The following is a 19,019-nucleotide window of genomic DNA, read 5'->3' on the forward strand; positions in this document are numbered from 1 at the left end:
TCTTGTTCATGGGTGAACGCCTCGAGTTATGTCAAAGCCGATTGCAGAATGCGCTTGAATTCGAATGCCCTCTGGCCCATAATCTAAGATCATTGTTACCATGTATATCAGATCATCCAGGGTGTACATCAGATCAGCCAGGGTGTGCTTTAGATCAGTTAGGATGTATACACCGCTGTATGATTGGCCGTTTTACGCAGGTTGTTCTTGCTTGGTCCTTGGGCTCAAGGCTGGCATAACGACCAGCTCTTTCTGTTGGCCGCTTTTTGATAATACGGTCAAGGCGCGGCTCTTTGGTCTTGGTATATAAGTTGATAGAGTAGTATTTGTCCAAACGATGCAAATCATTCCTACAACGCATTCTCTCGCAGACATAGCATTATCCCTTTACAATGAAAGTCTCGATTTCCCTGTTCATTTCGCTGTTAACTATTTTAGTTAATAGCAGTGCCGTACCCACCATCGAAGTGCGAATGCCTCAGCCTAGTCGCCCGTCGGCTGCCATCGACGTTGAGGATGTGAATAATCAGGCTTAAACGGGTGCTTACCATGCGAAGTCCAATACGACGGTCCTATACCGCTGGTCGGTCGCTCAATCGGCCTTGGAAAACCGGATGTGTGAGCAAAACTTTATCCTTCTATGACGGGCAATTTTAGTGACTCGTATCAGCAACACTCTCAAAGTATTAGTGAATGCCTTCTGGGGGCAGTGGTTGCAATGTCACGAAGTGGAAGATGGCATTAATGCTCATATAAAACAATGGACGTTTGGTTTGAACTTTGAAGAAGACATAGTTAGGCGAGAGACGTATTGTGCATATCAATATATTCCGTTGACTAATTTATGGCCTGCCGGAATTTCATATCTTGAAGAACGGGATCTGTATGTAACAAGGTCTTCCAATGGAACGTCAGGTCACCATATGCTATGCAGACTGATTCTTGCAGCAGAGCTGCGCTAACTAATCCCTCGTGTGGCGCTAATGGCCACAGTGGCTGTGCGCGGCACTGCTGCGCGTTGCCTTACGCTAGGACTTTCAATTCCGCCCTCGGCTTGCTGCCACCAAGACTACTACAACCAGAGAGCAAACCACGTTCATTGTGACTCAAGACCAGCATCATCAGGTTGTATGTGCCTGTAGTAGTGACATGATGGCATCGCCTCAGCTTGCGATTGCCAAGGTGTCGTTCTCTGCTGTTCTACTTCGTCCCGATCCTGTTTCCTGCTCGCGCGCCGACATCGACGACTTCCTTGGCCAGCTCGACGCGACCCTTCTGCGGTGCTCTCCAGCCAACGTTCAGGTTTGAGAAATAATCTTGACATTGTTAGTGTCTGTGCGACAACTAAAATCATCGTCACATTAGAAAAGCAAGCAATGGATACTGCATCATGTAGTGCAGTCACCAAAGCGAATTGCTGCACTGGGAAAATATCTTACCGCCCTGGCCAGCTCCTTCAATGTCGACCTCGCAGCTAGCAGAAAGGCTCGGGAGCCTTCATCGAAACGGAAGCGACTGCACATTTTGTTTCTCTTGAGTGATGTGCTATACCATGTCTGTGTCAAGCAGAGAGAAGGCAGCTTTTCTACCCAACTAGAATCTTTTCTGCCGTCGCTGGTCCAGAGCGCTGCTGCATTTGCAAATTGCCCGAAGCACGCCAAGAAGATATCCGACCTCATCGACCTGTGGAACGAGGAGAAATACTTTTCGTCTACATTCATCCACAAGCTGCAAAACACTGCTCGGGATGCGCCCAACTCAGATCATGGGTCAACTCAACATGGTGACACTGACAGTGCTCCAGCGCCCGGCACGAAGCTCTCCAAGGATGTCCCATACGTCATGCCTGCCATGCACGGAGATGCGAATGTCCCGTGGTACGACCTGCCTGCTGCCAACTGGCTTCCCGTTATTGAGCCAAACTCGACACGACCAATGAATCCGTCCATGATCAAACCGCTCCAGCTAGTGCCGGGACCTGCAGACAAGAGTTTGGTTCAAGCTGTGCAAAGTCTGTTAGCCGACGTGGATCGTATATATGCCAAAGACTCGTCTTTTGGTGACCACCCATCTGACGACTTGGATATGCTGGGCCAACGATTTGTTCTTGATGGAGCAACAGGCCATATGGTCGGAGGCCAGACGTATTATGGATGGTCACGCGATTTCTGTCAAAAGATGAAGCAACGTCGAAAGAAGAAGACCAATTGCTCAGAGGGCGATGACCGTGGACGAAGCCTCTCCCGATCGGCGTCTCGGAGCATCAGTCGCAGCCTCTCACGGCCTGCTTTCAAGAGGCAGCGGGCTCCAGACTCCCGTAGCCGCAGTAGGACCCAGAGTAGAGATCGCAGTCGCCGACGCAGCTTTAGTAGAGATCGCTACCGGCGACGCTCATTCAGTAGATCGCGGTCTTCATCTGTACGAAGGCCTCGTCGATACTCGCGTTCACGCTCACGTTCACAAGACTACGGCCCACCGCCTAATCCAGGTCCGCCTCGGGACCATAACAAGCCCGATTACAATGGCCATCATCAAAATTCTTCCAATTTGACTCCCCAACCGCCGTTTCCTGCCCCAAACTTCCCGTTTGGTGTCAGTCCTCCCCCTCCGCCGCCCAACTGGCAAGGCCCTTGGCCTCCCCCTCCCCCTCCACAAATGGCGGGAGCAAACTGGATGTCAAGCATGTCTATGCCCATCCCACCACCTGCGCATGCTGGATGGGCTCCAGCGCCTCCACCACCGCCTCCATCGGTATCGCCACTCGATCACCAGCAAGGCTATAATCAATTCCAGCAAGGGCATCATGGCTCTCGTGGAGATTACAGAGGCGGACGGGGTGGCTATCGGGGGAATCGCGGTGGTTGGTAATGTCGCGTTATGTAAAAGTATGACGAACAGCACGATTGACAAGTATGTTTTACAAACTACTCAAATTCCAATGGTCGTATGAGGAGAATGACTGGCATTAGACCTGCCAACACCCTACATTGCTCAAAGTGTAAGCTGAAAAATGGCCAGAGCATGAGTCAATAGTATCGATGCGGGGCAGTTCTACAGTTGCATGAACGTCTTATGGGGAAATATGAGATATCGTAACTGCATTGTCCATCATGTCTTTACGGTTGAAGGCCTAATTCGTACTTGATCTTTTACCTCTTGCCCAGTCGCCCTCTTGTTTAGGATTATTGACTATGCCGCGCTGCCGTGGTGATGTGATTACGGACGACTAGCATTTGGGACTCATAAGACATTGTTTGCTCTGATTTCAATGACAAGTCTTGGTTGCCCCGATAACTTGTTCCAGATCCATGACTATAGCAACATAGCCATGGCATTTCCCTCTTACGCGGGTTGTCCTGCCGGTCACTCGGCCAGTGGAAGCAGAGTGTTTGTAGCAGACAAATAAGACGCCATAGTGATTATACCCTCGCCTTTAGGCAATAGAAGGGCGCAGTGGGTGAATGGTGGCAAGTCCAAGATAACCTTCAAACCTGAAGACCAGGCGTTCAAATTTAAGAAATAAAATTTAAAAGATTCTTTTCACCGTCTTCCTACCACCTGGTTTTTGTTTCAAGGGTCGACAGGCTACTGACCGCATTAATGTCATGACATACCATTGGCATTTACCAGAGCTCCTAGTCGGGTAGATCTCCAGCAGTGGTAGGGACCTCGTCGTCTCCATCGTCTTCGTCATCTTCGTCACCTTCATCACCGTCTTCCACCTCGTCCCCTCCCTCGAGCATCATACTTTCATCAAAGTCATCATCTTCTTCACCATCCTCATCGGCTTCACCCTCGATCTCCTCTTCCAGGTCGCTATCCAGGATATGAGCCCATGCGTCGTCGGGGAACCGCTCCTCACCGCCGTCTTCGTCATCTCCTTCTACGGATCCTGCTCCGACGACCCCGGACTCGTCTTCACCCACCCCATCCGCTTCCTCTTCCACTTCGCTTTCGGAGCCCTTGTGGATGGCCAGTCCGTCGTCATCAGGTCTTGGTCCATCGGTTTCGGCCTTCTTCTTCCTAGGCCTCCTGATCTGGCGGCCTCTAAAACCCATAGCCGTCATGAGATCATTGGCCTGAGTCAAAGGGCGATGTCTGTACTTTAAGCCTTCCAGTCCAGAGACATCCACCATGTCGTACAACAACGTAGAAGGATTGACCTGTCCCCTAGCATGTTGGGGCTGGATATCGGCGTACCGATTCAGCTTCTGAAGGATATCAGAGTTGTACAGGAAGTTCTTCTTCTTGACCTCGTCTTCGTCAAAGCCCAGGCGTCCGTGGCGAATGGCCACCATTTTCGCCTTCATAAAGGCCTTGATCTTGGCCCAGGTGCCGCCGTACCACCAGCCGTCGGTCGCGATATCGCACTCGTCGCGCAGCGGAGCGTCGTTGATCAGCTTGATCAGACAGGGATCGGTAATGTCGCATATCTGCCAGAACTTTCCATTGGTACAATACTGCGTACCGTCCCATAGGTGGCTACGTGATGCTTCTTCCCTGGCCATGCTGCGCGCGATGCCATTCTTTACGGTTCTGTCGCCAGGAAGGCCTTCGAGCTTGAAGGCGAGCGTTTGGTAGATTCGGTATTTCGGGTCAGAGCGAGGATCAACTCCGTACTTGATGACGGCGTCACGCCATGGTCCACCTTTGAATTGGTATCCCACCAGTTGCACGGCAATCTTGAGACTGTTGTCAGAATAATAAGGAGCCACTCTTGTAATCAGGGCTCGTCTCGTCCAGATTGGCCTCTCTTCTAGGGCTACACGCATGCGCTCTAGCAGATCTTTTGGCACTTGACGCGAGTTAGCCATGTCTTTGGATGGGCCCGTCGGGATTGGGTAATAGTCGTGTTCGATGTAGTGACCATATGTCTTGGCGAGGCGACCTTGCACGTTGACCATGATGGCCTTGCCATGTTCGTCCACGCCGTCAACACGAACATATGGATTTTGTTCGTAGAAATAGTTGAACGGAACCACACGGTCTGTGTAGTAGGGTGGGGGGATGATCTCCTGGCCCTTTACAGGGTGAAGATTCGGATCGAATCTGAGCTCGCGTAGCTTGTCCACTTTCAGTGGTAGAATGTGATTAGTAACCTTGGTAAGATAGGGCATTTCGGTGGCGGAAAACTGAAAGTCGGCGAGACCATGGTAGCGGTGGGTATCGTGAATGGTTCCAATGGCTTCTGCTTGGTATCTGCCAGCAGTATCCTGCAGTTTGCGCAAAATCAACTTGGGATCATCCTCTCTGCCCTCGGAGCAAACGTGTTCAGAAGGCTCATCTTCGGAAGACTGAACCGCAACCCCGGTGAATGGCTCATCAGTGCCGCGCTTTCGCTTGCGACCTGTGCGCTTGGGTACGGTGATTTTCAAGACGACATTGTTTGACGCCGCATTATGCGACATGAGCGGCTTGGTGGTTGGTACATCAGGTCTCAACCACATAGGAAGAGCTATCCTGCCAGTATCATCGTCCATTAGCTGGCCAGTGGTTAGCAGAATTTCCTTCGGCGGTGCTTCGAAAAAGGGCAGCGGTTTGCCACACTCACTCGTTCATAATTAGCATTCCTCCCGAAGGTCTTGAGGCCATTGTCAGTGTTCTTGACAACACACGGATGCTCGACAGCAATGATCTTCAAGGGCGCCGCTTCAAAGTAAGGAGCGGCGTTGGGATTTTGTTTTGGTCCCTGCTTGGGGAAAAGATCTTTCAACCCGAGCATGATGAAGAATAAAATTTATCGAAAAAATTCTGTGGCAGATAATTGTTGTTCGCAGTAAGAGTATGGGTTGATGTGGCCCAGGCTCACCACATGTCATGGGGCATGTTTGCTTGGAGCATTTGTGAAATGCTTCCCCACGAGCAATGGTAGATAGTAGACGCTTGCCGAAGGTGTTTCACTTTGTTCGAAGCTGTCCTTCAAGGGTGTTGCCACTTGCCAAGGACACACTTGAGTCGAGATTGTTTGATTCCTTGTTTTCGATGATTTGATGAGTTGTTACAGTAGCGTAGCAAAAGAAAAAAAAAAGTATTCAGGATATTGCTTGATATCGAAAAAGGTGAATTGACTATGGCGATGTTCCAGGCTGTGTGGTGTAGAGCCAATCATGGCAGAGAAGCTGGTGTTGCATTTTAATCTAGGTCCCCAGCCGGCGGACAACTGACAATCTTTAGCCGAGAGCATGACACCGGACTGACGGCATTAACCACATCTAGACTCCAGTTTCCGTAATTACTATTGCATCCAAATTACCGAACGAGCATGGGCAGTTCAGTTTAGGTGTGATGATTCGTTTCAGACACGTGCCTCTCCCCGTACTACATAGTACTACGTACATACACAGTCCACCTTGAATGCTTGGGGTTCGCTCCACTGCGATTCGTGCCTCAGGGTTAATATCACCGCCATGTTGAGCCTTGGTTATTTTGTTGTATAATACCAGCCCACCGGAACGTCTGGAGTATCGGCGGGTTAGCGTAGATGCCCAAACCTTTTACGTTGCTTTTTATCGCCTTGTCATCACGGGACGAGTAGATGGGCATTGGCAGACAATGGGATTGTGTATCGGCATTGCCCATTCTTTTATTAGGGGATGCCCAGGCTTGGGTGACATTCAAGCAGCCAGCAACAGCTCACCTGGACACTTTTTAGCTCAGCTCGGACCATAGCTACGGAGCAAATGTAAGTAAGGCAGTAGTAACAGCGTAATAATGTACCCTACCAGCCAGTAGCAGCACGTCGCTGGGTGGCTGCGAGATCTGGCGTGGGCATTAGATTCTAGGTAAGGTACCTACCTAGCGTCAAGTGGGCGGGCAGGGACATTGGAGGGAGCCGGATTGGCGTTGAAGTAACATTAAAGATAGAATCTACCTACCTGGACCAATAACCTGGAAACCGTGTAGTCTTTTGGGTATTTCCAATCCAGTCAAGATGTCCAAGGTCACGTACACGTACGTGGAGGCCAGTGCGGTCAGGTAAACAGGCAGAATCACAGTTAGAAACAAGTTATTCTCGCATGGATCAAAGGAACTATTAAAAAAAAAAAAAAATCCAGCCTTCTTTTCTCGAATCAAAGGCTAATACTGATGTCAGCCAGGAAGAGCTCTGCGGCACCCGCAGCGCAAAGTACAGGTATCATTTAGTGGGTTTGCAGCCCATCTGCGTCTCCACCTTGACCTCATGCGCTGCAATCATCACCGGCCCAGGGCCCGCAGTGAACAATTTCGAGAGGCTGCGCCGGGCCTGATCGACCTAATCGTTTACCTTGACCTCTTTGCGCTGCTACCCCTTCTCCATACACTACTACACTCTTGACCCTGGAGAACCGTGTGATCGGCTTGCCCTACTCTCTTCTTCAATCTTTTCCTTTCCGTCTCCCGCACAATACTACTTACTTCTGCTGAAACATCCATGTGGTGAGCAGAAGAAAAGAATAAATACTGTCCAGGTTATCTACTTGCGAGCTGTTCCCTGCGTGGAAGCTCACCACCCCCCAAGAAGAGGTCCATCCGTTCCCCTGGATGATCTGCGGGCCGTACAGTATCGACGCCCCGTTATCCACTTCTCCACTTCCCTCGACGACCGCAGCCACCCCAACACATCACGACTTTCGACAGAAAACATTGTTCAATTCGACGGCGGCTGTGTCAAATACGGCCTTTTGTCACCGTCGCTTGCGCTGTAGATTACTGCCCTATTTCTCCTGCTCAACCCTCAGCTTCAACAAGGCCGCTGGAGCTTGCTGCCCTACAACAGTCCCGACGTGAGCCCCTCCATCGCGCCCCGTGCCTTGCTACCCGCCTCCTGGTGGCATCCCACGTTCGCCCCGATTCAACACTCTCACGCCTTCGATTGGGAAACGTCATCGGCCCGCGAGCTGAACAAATCTCGCCCCGTACCCGAGTGTTCCTCGTCGACACTGCGAGCCTTGCTTGCGACCCGATTTCCGAGGCTGCAGACCTGGCGTCGACTGGCGAGAACCTAATCTCCAAACAAACGCCCGCGAACACCACCCAGTCAACACGAACACTGCCTGCGAGAGCAGCTCGGCCATAGTGCCACATGAGTACCACCATGAGGCGTCTCAGCCAGAAAATGGTAAGTTCTTTGAGGTTGCGTGGCGTCGCGCTGCTCTCATGGTCTACGCAGGGAATGCTGACAATACAATCATTAGCTTCGCGGCAAGAGCGATAGCAAGTCGTCAAAGAAGAATAAGGACTCCAAAGACGGCACTGCCTCCCCCTCTGGCGGATCCCGAGAGTCTCAATCCCCCAACTTGACACCTTCGTCCTCAACGTCTACTCTGAACGATATCCGCAACAAGCCCCTGCCACCAAATAACAGAGGAGACACCGGCAATGCGGGCCAGACTGGCTCCCCTTCAGGTCAGGGCACTGCTGATAGATTCGGCAATTTGGGCTCTTCTCAAGGTTCGCCAAATGGTTCCGCCACGCCTAGCAGACATGGTTCTCTGCCACCCACAGTCGTTATCAGCCCTAGCGCTCCAGTGAGTAGTCACCTCGAGACTTGAGAAGTAGCGTTACTGACAAGTCAACTCTTAGCATGTCCCTCCTCCGGGTGCAGCTGAAACGATGCCTCACGATCTAGCTCCTCCTAAAGCTGGCCAGAAGTCCTTGATGTTTGACCGACTCCACCAAACCCCAAAGGATGTCCCCGAAGGTCTTCGAACTCCCAAGAGGCAGCATTCGTCGCGATTCGACATCTCGCTTCACCGTGAACTGGAGAAACTGCCTGGCTTCCATGAAGTACCACCCAATCGTCGCCAAGAGCTCTTCATGCAGAAGATTGACCAGTGCAATGTCATCTTTGACTTCAATGATGCTAGCGGTGATATGAAGTCCAAGGAAATCAAGCGTCTCGCATTGCATGAACTGCTCGATTATGTCGCCAATAACCGTCAGGTTATTACCGAGCCCATGTACCCACGCGTTGTCGAGATGTTTGCAAAGAATCTGTTCCGACCGATTCCGCCTCCTATGAACCCCCAGGGCGAGGCTTTTGATCCAGAGGAGGACGAACCTGTCTTGGAGGTCGCATGGCCGCATATTCAGGTGGTTTACGAATTCTTCTTGCGATTCATCGAGAGCCAGGACTTCAACACCAACATTGCCAAGGCTTACATTGACCACAGCTTTGTCCTCCAACTTTTGGAGCTCTTCGATTCTGAGGATCCTCGGGAAAGAGATTTCCTCAAGACGACACTGCACAGGATCTACGGAAAGTTCTTGAACCTCCGATCCTTCATTCGCCGATCAATCAACAATGTCTTCTTCCAGTTCGTATACGAGACGGAGAGATTCAACGGCATTGCCGAGCTTCTTGAGATTTTGGGCTCCATCATTAATGGTTTTGCCCTACCTCTAAAGGAGGAGCATAAGTTGTTCCTGACCAGAGTGCTGCTTCCCCTGCACAAGGTCAAGAGTCTCAGCATGTACCACCCTCAGCTAGCTTACTGCATTGTGCAGTTCCTGGAGAAGGATGCATCACTCACTGAGGAGGTTGTACTTGGTCTTTTGCGATACTGGCCCAAGGTCAACAGCACCAAAGAGGTCATGTTCCTCAACGAAGTGGAAGATATATTCGAGGTCATGGACCCTGCCGAGTTCGCCAAAGTCCAGGAGCCGCTTTTCCACCAGCTGGCCAAGTCGGTCGCAAGCCCTCATTTCCAAGTCGCTGAACGTGCGCTATACTTTTGGAATAATGAGTACTTTTGCAACCTCGTCAGCGACAATGTTGAGATCATCCTCCCTATCATGTTTGCACCGCTCTATGAAAATTCTAAGGGACATTGGAACAGGTGCGTATTTGTTTTCCTGACGACATTGGCGAATCAAAGCTAACATCAATAGAACGATCCATGGCATGGTATATAACGCTATGAAACTGTTCATGGAGATCAATCCGCAGCTGTTTGATGACTGTTCCCACGAGTACACTGAACAACAGAACAACGCCCCGGCGCGTGAGGCACTGAGGGAAAGAAAGTGGCAAGCCATCAAAGACCAGGCCGGCAAAGGCAAAACGGCCAACGGTGTCCATGAGCTTGATCAAAGCGAGGATAACCAGAAGCGTCTCGACTCGTTGAAGTTGGACAGTGATCGGCGAGACCGTCGTCCCGCACATGAGCGGCAAACCTCGGTAGGCTCTTCCAGAAGCCGGTGATTTGGTCGTTTTTGGTCATTTCCTCGCAAAAATTCTTTTTCGCCTTGTTCTTTCACGATAGACTTTTTAAAGCGATTATGACCCAGCTTATGACACTTGGTTTCAGCGATTTTCACAAAAAACGATTCCCTCCTCTTTTCCGGCTTAACCACCCCATCCTGCAATGTACTGTTGTTTTCACCGTGCCCTCGATACAGTCCCAAACTGCAAGCCAATCTCGAAGTCCTCCGGTATTAACTATTAGTTTGTACTGCAGGAACCGATTGAACAGGAAGATGTACAAATGGACAGACCTGATACGGAAGAAACATAAGCTGCTCGCCATTGGAGCTCAGTACAACCGGCTGAATGAAATCGACTGCCAAAAGTTTCCTGGTTGAGGCTCGCTCTCGCTTTCTTTGGTTTACGCTCACCTCGAGGGGCTCGAAAGCCACACTGTTTCTAGACGCTGGCAGGCTTTGGATGCGGACAGAATGCGATCGCTCGTCTGCATGGCTTCTAGCACAACGGTTCACTCATGTTGGGCTGAGCATGTTTCCTAAAGCAAGGCGAGGGTTAAATTATTTCTTTCTTATGGCGATCCTCACCTGGTCATCAGTGAGCGGATGGCCCGATATTTCGAATGTCAACTGCCATGTGCCTATTCAGTTGAGGGCGGCACATATTTGCAAATGTGTTGGTTGAGCTCGTCAATGGAAGATCGCAAGGCAGCGCCCTGGAGGGCTGCAAATATCGATCGGCAGCATACGTCTTTGGGGGGCAGTCGAAAACGTGTCAGATAGGTGGTCTTTCACACAAACTTTGCTACACTTTTAATGTAAGGCCACTTGAGGAGCAATATTCATCTCGTCAGGAGTTGGGAAGGCTAGGAAATGCAAAAGGCCGCAATCAGAGGCTCGTTTTTATTACAATCTGCTATGATCATGACTGTTTACACATGGATAATGTTACAAACTGACACCTCGCGCCCAAGACAAGGATGCTGCTTACTCTGCTAGAGGCTGCTGCGCAGCAACTGCCTTCTTGTTCTGTCGGTCTCGGACATCCTAGAAGCGGAAGAGTCAGTGGGTTTCCGTTTATACCACGTAGCAATAAATTTCAAGCGAGGTCTGGCAATGCTTACCTGCCACGCCTCATCAAATCCGGCATTTCGAACCCAGGTGGGACCAGGAGCTTCGACCGAGTCGACAACCATGTGGGCAATCTGATCCCATAAGTCTCCCTTGATAATCATCCACTCCTTGTGCTCGTAGGGCTTGCTGACTTCTCTGCCGATACCAATGGCCCGGAACAACTTAATGGCATGCCCATCGTCGACAAAAGCGTGCATACGCGGCAGCAAAGCAGCGGCCGGGCCCGGGTTCGAGGCCGTGGGCACGTATGCGCGGATGCGGTCGAGGTCAAGATCAGGCGACCCGCGCGCCGTGTACTGTATCAGGTCCATGCGAATCTTCCACTCGAGCAAACGGACCTTGAGGGGCATGGGGATCCAGTCCTGCCGGTTGAGGGTGATGAAGATGGGGTTCACGTTGACGTGATGCATGAGAAAGAATTCATACTTGGGGTCTTTTTCGCCACCCCCGTTCTTGTTGTGGTGCAGAGCGGCTGCCGAGGCAATATAAATGGCTGCATTGTACCTGAGGAGTAGCAAATGTGTTAGCTTCTCGGATATTCTTTGATCGTGTAGGAATTTCCACCCAGTGTTTATCGAGCTACAGCTGACAGGAAAAGGATATTTCCCGGGACAGAATATGGGACCGGGAAACAAATTCTCAAAAAGACGGGCTCTCCTAGCAAAAGCATGCCAACGATTCCCGAGAGCACGACAAGATTTTGAACTTTCTTACATTTCGGCAGTGCGCTCCTCGAGTTCTTCGGGCATGACGCGGACGCGCGCCGCGAGCCGCATGGCCGAGTCCCGTGCCCGCGCGAGGACGCCGTCGCGGACCTTGTTGCCGTCGTCGAGGCGAGGCGAGGCCACGAGGTCCCGGTCGGCGGCCGCGTCGCGCAGGAGCTCGCCGATGCGCGGCATGGGCGTGGTGGCCGACTCGTGGGCGCGCGTCTCGGCTTCCATCATGAAATCGTGGAACTGGTCCGAGTGCACGCAGGCTTGGGCCAGGGCCATGGCTACGATGGCGGGTTGGTCCCATTCCACGCCGTACACTTTTGGGAGGGTTTTCCTGTGTTAGTCTGGTTCTTCATTCGCCTTGTGGACGACTTGGGGTTTGCTTGAATGAGGGAAGATGGCTTACTGAGTTGGATCAGTGGGTGAACGAAACCCGCAAACATGCGAACCTGCATGTCCTCGGAACGTGCATCGTTTTCCTTGAACATGTATTCGGCGAGCACTTTCTGCCAGGAGCCATGATGTTCAATCTCGTGCTGGAAAAAGTGTAGCCAATCCGTGTAATCTGTATCAAGTGATGTGGTCAGCCACGCCTCTACATGATGTATTTCAAGACGAATTTTAACGGATTGCCAGACTTACACTGTCCCTTGCCAAGGCGCTTCTTGGCCTTTTCCCAGTCTCGTAACTCATCGATTAGAGTTTGGGAATGCGCCTTCATGGCAGGGCGCTGATAGCCCTCGTTTTCTTTATAGCCACTGACTAGATCCTGGGCTGAAGCGCCGGTGCCGTAGAGGGCCAAGATTTGGTGGCTTATACTAATTGATAGTGTCAATATTGTTTTTGATGAGGAGCTTGAAAGATACGGAAAAGCAGAAGAGTGAAAGTGAAGAGAGTTAAAGTGAGATTTACTGGTTGTGAAAACCATCATCGTTGAAAAAGACATGGTGCTTTTCAATATCCTTTGTCAAAAGTTCCGTGGCCTTGTTGGCAGCTGCCTCGGTCTGGTCAAAGTGCCAGAGACCAGTATTCTCGGGGGTAATCTTGACTGCGTAGGGGGTCGCCATGGTGTTGAGAGATCTGTAAGTAATGTTTGCTGCGAAAATTGGGTTGCGTAAAAGCCGGAGTGCACCTCTTGTGAGATTCATTGACTTCTTGAGATGTTCTCCCAAGGTGCTGGACCTGGGATGGATGAGCGGCTCGAGCCGGAGTTATAAATACACCAAGTCCTCTGTTGGTATAGTGTGTATACACCTTGGGAAGGCGAAACAGTATGTCAATTGCATACAATTGTGAATACCTATAATTAGACTTTGTCAATCGAGCAAGTATCGGCGGGTTTAGACAACAGTAACTGTCTTTCGTCCGAATTGACCGGAACTATGACGAATATTCAGCGGTCATAGAGAGTTGATTCCTCATTCCAATACCTGCTCTGATTGGCGCGTGCGTATGTGGTCATGTTGACGAAACCAAGAGAGAAAGGCCTTGAAGGGGGGAGCATTTGGAGAAGACGGGAGTTGGAGCTATACGACGATGTATTGATTGACTTGGCATTGATGTCATTGGCTCTTTTCCTCAGCTTGCTACCCCGGATTCCATTTGCTCACATAATGTTGCCGTTGGCACACTACACTAAAAACGGCTATCCCCGGCCATTCGGACCGCGAGCGGAACACCGAGTTGTCCGCGATGAATAAGCAGCCTTGTTTTATAGACACGGTGTTTGTTAATCACTTATCTGATTCGCCGTTTTTATCAGATCTTATTGTCTAGGCTACCATTCTCTTAGTATGCTGCCAAGGCTTTGATTCCTCAGCTTTGACTCATTTCTTGAATCATTGTATCTTGCCGTGGAGATGGCATGTGTTTCTGAAATGAAGCGACATTCAAAAATGTGTAATCCTTTTTGGAGAGGCCATCTCAGAATGACTGTGCATACACAACTTATATGGCGGATGGAATTTATTCTTGTTCGTGTAGTAAAGATTGGTCATATTTATAAGGGAGGCTGTCGAAATTCGTACGGAAATATTGGTATAAAATGCTCTAGCCTCGTGGTTTTGATTTGTTTTGCCTACTTCTTTTCCTTCGCTGAGGCTGTTTCTAGGCGTTTTCTATCCCAAACCAACTAGAACCACAATCAAGTGCCATGTATTTACCCTATGTCTCCACATATAGGTATCCCCAAGCATATTTCTCGATATTTATCTTCTTCTCCACCAATCTACCGTGAGCTTTAGAAACTAGTACGGTCCTGGGAAGTGTGACTTTTTGACCTCGAACAATCTAAGGATGGGATTTTCAATGTCAGATCTTGGCAGAAGAGTTAGTCATATAAGACAGACTGTCTGGTAGGAATCTCGTAGCGTATAATGCTAATCAGCTCGCCCTTCATTCCCTTCATCATCCATTAGGTAGTAATGTTTTTTGACAAGCATAGTCGGAGGCCTTGATAGTTCCGGCATCATGCGCAGTCGACAGTAGGCATATGGGCCAAACCCGGGTCTCGGGCAAGTCTTGGCCATTGTTTTTGGAAACTCACAAAGCAGCATCCACCCTGCCCATATCCAGCGCTTCTTTGTTGGCAAGGAATTTCCTGTCTATCCTCCTAGGAGAGAACACCGTGCCTCTAATGGGCATCGCTATGCATCCGAGTTCGGCAGGCTTCGGCCAAAACTCATTGATAGCTGGTGCCGCTATCGCTGTACTCATGACACATTGTGATATCTGATTGAGATTTCTCCGTCGATATGGGCTAAGTTCGTAGGCGTCTCATCTGGACCTTTGTCACCTCGAAATAGCTGTACACCCGCCAAAAGATTTCTTTCTGAGGACTGGAGTACACACATTTTAGCCCAGAGGGTTCGGCTCTAGAAGTTTACCTGCTCGACGATCGGTCCACATCAGTGATTTTCCGCCAGACGTATCCTCTCAACTTGTCACAAGCTAATCACTTCTTGACTTTGTCACGACTCGACGTCCTCGCCTCGTATGTGTCGCGTGAAGCTTGTCTAATCGCGGTCCATTGATGTGCCTGCAGCGCTGGCACACCTCCAAACCAGGATCTCTGTTGCCAGACTGCCGTGTCTTAGCCTAAACCTTTGGGAAACATACCGGCAAAAAAAAGGGAAAAAAAATGTACCTTTGCAACAGCGGTGATACCAACCTTGAGAAAGGACTGCCATACCATGATAGCCCCATCGAGATTGTCTTGTATGTATGGGCTCGTTATGACTGCAAATGTGAGAGGAATTACCGCCCGGCCAGTCAATAGGCTACATTCACCATTTCGATATGAGTTCAGAGGCTCGGAGATGGATGTAATTGTCTCGAGCTTGAATAGATTTCCTCAGTTGATCAGTTGAAAGCGACGTTCGCAACTCTTGAAATATCACAATATTGGTTAAAACTCCACTGACTTTGGAAGAACGATCCACAAGAATTGCCACGCCGCCAGTATCTTGGGTTGAAGCCTAAATACTTGTCTAGCCAAGTGTATTGGAGTTTGGGCGGCCACCAAATAGGCGTTGCCAAGGCGCCTAATAAGGGTCTCTTGCTATGCTGTCTAGTAGTTTACAGCGCTGCAAGTGCTTACAGGATATGCCTCCATTTGGCTGATCTTCCTAGACCCCTAAACTCACCGCAAGTGGTGTTTTCCAGGCACGTCAGATTTAGCGGATGGCCATAGATAACAATGAATCGCCTACATATCCATATGACTCTTCCGGGTGTGCTTCTCTCGAGCATTAGTATCCATTGTTATGTAGACGATGACTGAGATTCCAAATTTATCAAGTGCCGTGAAGGATTCCCAAAGGATTGCGTTCCGAGCCGGCGGTACGAACTAAGCATAACAACTAACCTTGATTGTTCTCATGGGTGTAAGTCGGTTAGTAGACTAGGGTTGGGCTCAGCTAGGACGTGGTGCCATGGCTCAACTCCACTCTCATGGCTATCATATACCTACCCATCATCATCCATCAAATCAACTTTTGGGAGAATTAATTTACAAGCAACAAAAAGGGAATGGCCGGCACAAGTTATGTTTACCTATCTCTTTGAATTTGTATTCATATCAATCTTGAACCATTTTTGTACACTACTTTCCCAGGTATATACTAACCGCAGGCTTGGAAGCTAAAATTCCCCAGACCAGCTACAGTCCTGCCTGACCTACCAGAAATGATCTCCCAGTCGCCCAAGTGGGACAATCAAAGATATCAAAGGGAGATTTCCAGCATCTTGAAATCACATAGCAACCCCCTGCCGAAACTGAAAATTATATTGGAGAGAAAGCCCTCCCTAAACAAGGAAGAAAAAACAACAACAGGGGTTTGTGTCTAAAAACAGCTGGTGTAAAGTTCCAATTTAGACAATGCTGCCAAGCATAGCGCTAGAGCTACTACTCCCTGGCGCCTTTCCGTTTGAGCAATGAAGAGGCCATGTCTAGGCCTCCTTCGCTTCAAACATCCTAGCCAGCTGAAGTGCTTTCCCGCTCTTTTGCCGCCATGATTTTGCCATCATGTAGACAATCTCATGGTTGGGAAAGATGTTTCTTTCTTTCACCTTCTCTTTCCTACTTATTCTGCTGCATCCCGTGCGAAGCATATCGAATATACCCACGCGTTTTTGCGCGTTGGCGTGTCATTCAAGCCGTGACAAGAATTGACACGAGAAAATAGGACTCTGTCTGGCTCATATTCAGGGGAGGGCTGACGCGATGCTCACCGCATTGCTGTTCTCGTTCCTATGGGCAAGTCCGGCGCTCGCTGGAGTGGACAACCCAACTCCCGCCAACTTTCTTAGACGCCCATATGCCAATGCAGTGGTGCTGGGAGACTATGTCTACATTGATGGTGGCGAGCTTGCGCAGCTAGAAGATGGGGAATACAACGGAGACCACCCTTCGTATCCAGGTATGTACAAAAAGTCTCGGCGAGGAGATACGAGAAAAGACGAATCTGTGAAGATATCATCTTGAAAACACACTTTATGGATCGAGTATAGCTAACCAACGCATAGTCAACACAACCTTGTCCTTGCCTTTGAATGAAGCATGGACCAATGATTCAGTTTCATTGCGGTCCATTGAAAAGGCTGCACCGCCACAAGACCAGCAAGTATTGTGGTCGGATCCTGCCAACTCTGCCTTCTACACATGGGGTGGAATGTCTGCCTGGTTTGGCGCGGCCGTGGAGAACGAGATCTGGAAGTTCACGGCTGATGGCTCGGGCGGTGGCGAGTGGTCAGAGGTGTCGGTCTCCAATGTGGTGGCCTGGTCCAACTCGATACGAACAGTAGGCTCGGCCTACACGACCGTCAACGGCATCGGCTACTCAGTTGGAGGAACCGCGACCAAGTATGTGGATACGAGCATCACGGGCGACAGTCTCGCCGTGCAAGGTCTCGTCACCTTTGATATGGGGGAAAGCCAGTGGAAGAATGCGAGCTCCGCCGGATTGGGTGCCAATGGCACGACCTTCAACGGACGCCTCGAGTATGTCCCCTTTGGACCAAGTGGTTTCCTGATCCTCCTCGGTGGTTCGGTAGCCCCCGTCGGCGCGCTTCTCGAATACGAGCAATTGGAATGGAACAATATTTGGATTATGAACTTGGAAGACAACACTTGGCACAACCAAGCTGTAACGGGAACGAAACCAACTAAGCGGGAAGGTCACTGTACTGTTGGCGTTCAGGGGCCCAACGGAACCTACGAGATGTAAGTCATCTTGAGCTGGTCTTGGGCGTGCTGTATACGAGCATACTGACATACTGTAAAGCTTTATTCACGGAGGCTCCTCGGACCAGACACAGACCACATCCCCCGATGTCTACGTCCTCTCGCTACCAGGGTTCGTCATGTTCAAGTCGCCAAATCCAGGTACGCCTCGATCAAACCTGGCCTGTGTGACCGTGGGCCGCAACGACAGCGCCACGACAAACCGCCAGATGCTCGTAGTCGGCGGCGGCAACAGTTGGCTCGGATTTCCAAACTCGCTGGTGGACCCAGATCCCTGGGCTCAGGGCTTAGGAATCTTTGACTTGACCGACATGTCCTGGAGCGACTCGTATGACCCCGATGCTGCCGCATATGACAGTCCCGATGTTGTCAAGACGTGGTACGATCAGGGAGGATTGGACGCGGTGGACTGGGACAGCGACGAGCTCAAGACGTTATTTGTGGGAGGGACCAACTCGTCCAGCACCAATGGAAACGGGACAGCCTCGGACGGCACATCGTCTTCAGGGGCGAGCACAGACTCGGGCAACTCCGACACGGGAGCCAGCTCTGGATCGAAAACTGGAGTCATAGTAGGCAGCGTGGTCGGTGGTGTAGCCGGGCTGGCCATCATTGCGCTGGCCTGCTGGTTTTTCATCCGAAGACGCAAACACATCTACGCACCTGCCAAGGAGCTCGATGGAAATGCTGGTGTGCAGCAGACGGGGGCAGTATATTCACAGCCGCCGGGATACTACCAGACTGGGCAGGAGTTTGAGTACAAGGAGATGCCGGCGAATCAGGCGCCGCAGGAGCTTGATAGTCAGCATACCACTTCCTACGCGCCCGACACGCAGTTTGCAGGCCCCGGAGCGTATCAGCAGCCCGGCCTGCCGCATCACTCGGGACAGATGCACTACACTGATCCACATGCTGGTCAGATTTACGAGGCGGGCTCTGGATATAATCAGCACCAGGATTACGAGGTGGGATATTCTGGGCATCATTAAGCCTGTTATCTAGAAGCATCTTGTAATCAAAGACGAATTAATATCGTATGTCTGAATCTCTGATCAACCCGCCTAGGAAGATCTTGACCTTACCCAGTTACAAGTTTAATGATTCAATGAGTACTGAAGCAATTGATAATGAACTATACAGTATATCGTTTCTTAACCAGTAATACATCGCGATGGTGTATTCAGTTTAGTCTGTTTCCTGTGCTGTCCATTCCATGAACAAGGTTATGGGGGTAATCATGTAGTTGT

The 19,019-nt window shown here is 50.3% G+C and overlaps 5 protein-coding genes across 5 annotated transcripts; 3 read left to right on the plus strand and 2 right to left on the minus strand.

The window, feature by feature from the left end:
• Positions 1-1,152: 1,152 nt before the first annotated feature.
• On the plus strand, positions 1,153-2,868 carry PFICI_07823 (uncharacterized protein; the record flags this gene model as incomplete). The annotated part of the gene is made up of 2 exons (XM_007836404.1): positions 1,153-1,302; positions 1,366-2,868. The coding sequence occupies 2 exons, from the start codon at positions 1,153-1,155 to the stop codon at positions 2,866-2,868; spliced, it is 1,653 nt and encodes a 550-aa protein (XP_007834595.1).
• A 767-nt stretch (positions 2,869-3,635) lies between these two features.
• On the minus strand, positions 3,636-5,722 carry PFICI_07824 (uncharacterized protein; the record flags this gene model as incomplete). Its single annotated transcript, XM_007836405.1, has 2 exons — positions 3,636-5,483; positions 5,552-5,722. 2 exons carry the CDS (start codon positions 5,720-5,722, stop codon positions 3,636-3,638), a joined length of 2,019 nt encoding a protein of 672 aa, XP_007834596.1.
• A 2,352-nt stretch (positions 5,723-8,074) lies between these two features.
• PFICI_07825 (uncharacterized protein) lies at positions 8,075-10,183 on the plus strand (the record flags this gene model as incomplete). Its single annotated transcript, XM_007836406.1, has 4 exons — positions 8,075-8,098; positions 8,175-8,507; positions 8,563-9,818; positions 9,871-10,183. 4 exons carry the CDS (start codon positions 8,075-8,077, stop codon positions 10,181-10,183), a joined length of 1,926 nt encoding a protein of 641 aa, XP_007834597.1.
• Positions 10,184-11,169: 986 nt separating this feature from the next.
• Positions 11,170-13,096, minus strand: PFICI_07826 (uncharacterized protein; the record flags this gene model as incomplete). The annotated part of the gene is made up of 6 exons (XM_007836407.1): positions 11,170-11,229; positions 11,307-11,820; positions 12,031-12,346; positions 12,436-12,594; positions 12,672-12,847; positions 12,942-13,096. 6 exons carry the CDS (start codon positions 13,094-13,096, stop codon positions 11,170-11,172), a joined length of 1,380 nt encoding a protein of 459 aa, XP_007834598.1.
• A 3,656-nt stretch (positions 13,097-16,752) lies between these two features.
• On the plus strand, positions 16,753-18,761 carry PFICI_07827 (uncharacterized protein; the record flags this gene model as incomplete). Its single annotated transcript, XM_007836408.1, has 3 exons — positions 16,753-16,948; positions 17,055-17,751; positions 17,813-18,761. The coding sequence occupies 3 exons, from the start codon at positions 16,753-16,755 to the stop codon at positions 18,759-18,761; spliced, it is 1,842 nt and encodes a 613-aa protein (XP_007834599.1).
• Positions 18,762-19,019: the final 258 nt, after the last annotated feature.

The sequence above is a fragment of the Pestalotiopsis fici genome, assembly GCF_000516985.1.
Source record: "Pestalotiopsis fici W106-1 unplaced genomic scaffold PFICI_Scf_5, whole genome shotgun sequence".
NCBI classification, from domain to species: Eukaryota; Fungi; Ascomycota; class Sordariomycetes; order Amphisphaeriales; family Sporocadaceae; genus Pestalotiopsis; species Pestalotiopsis fici.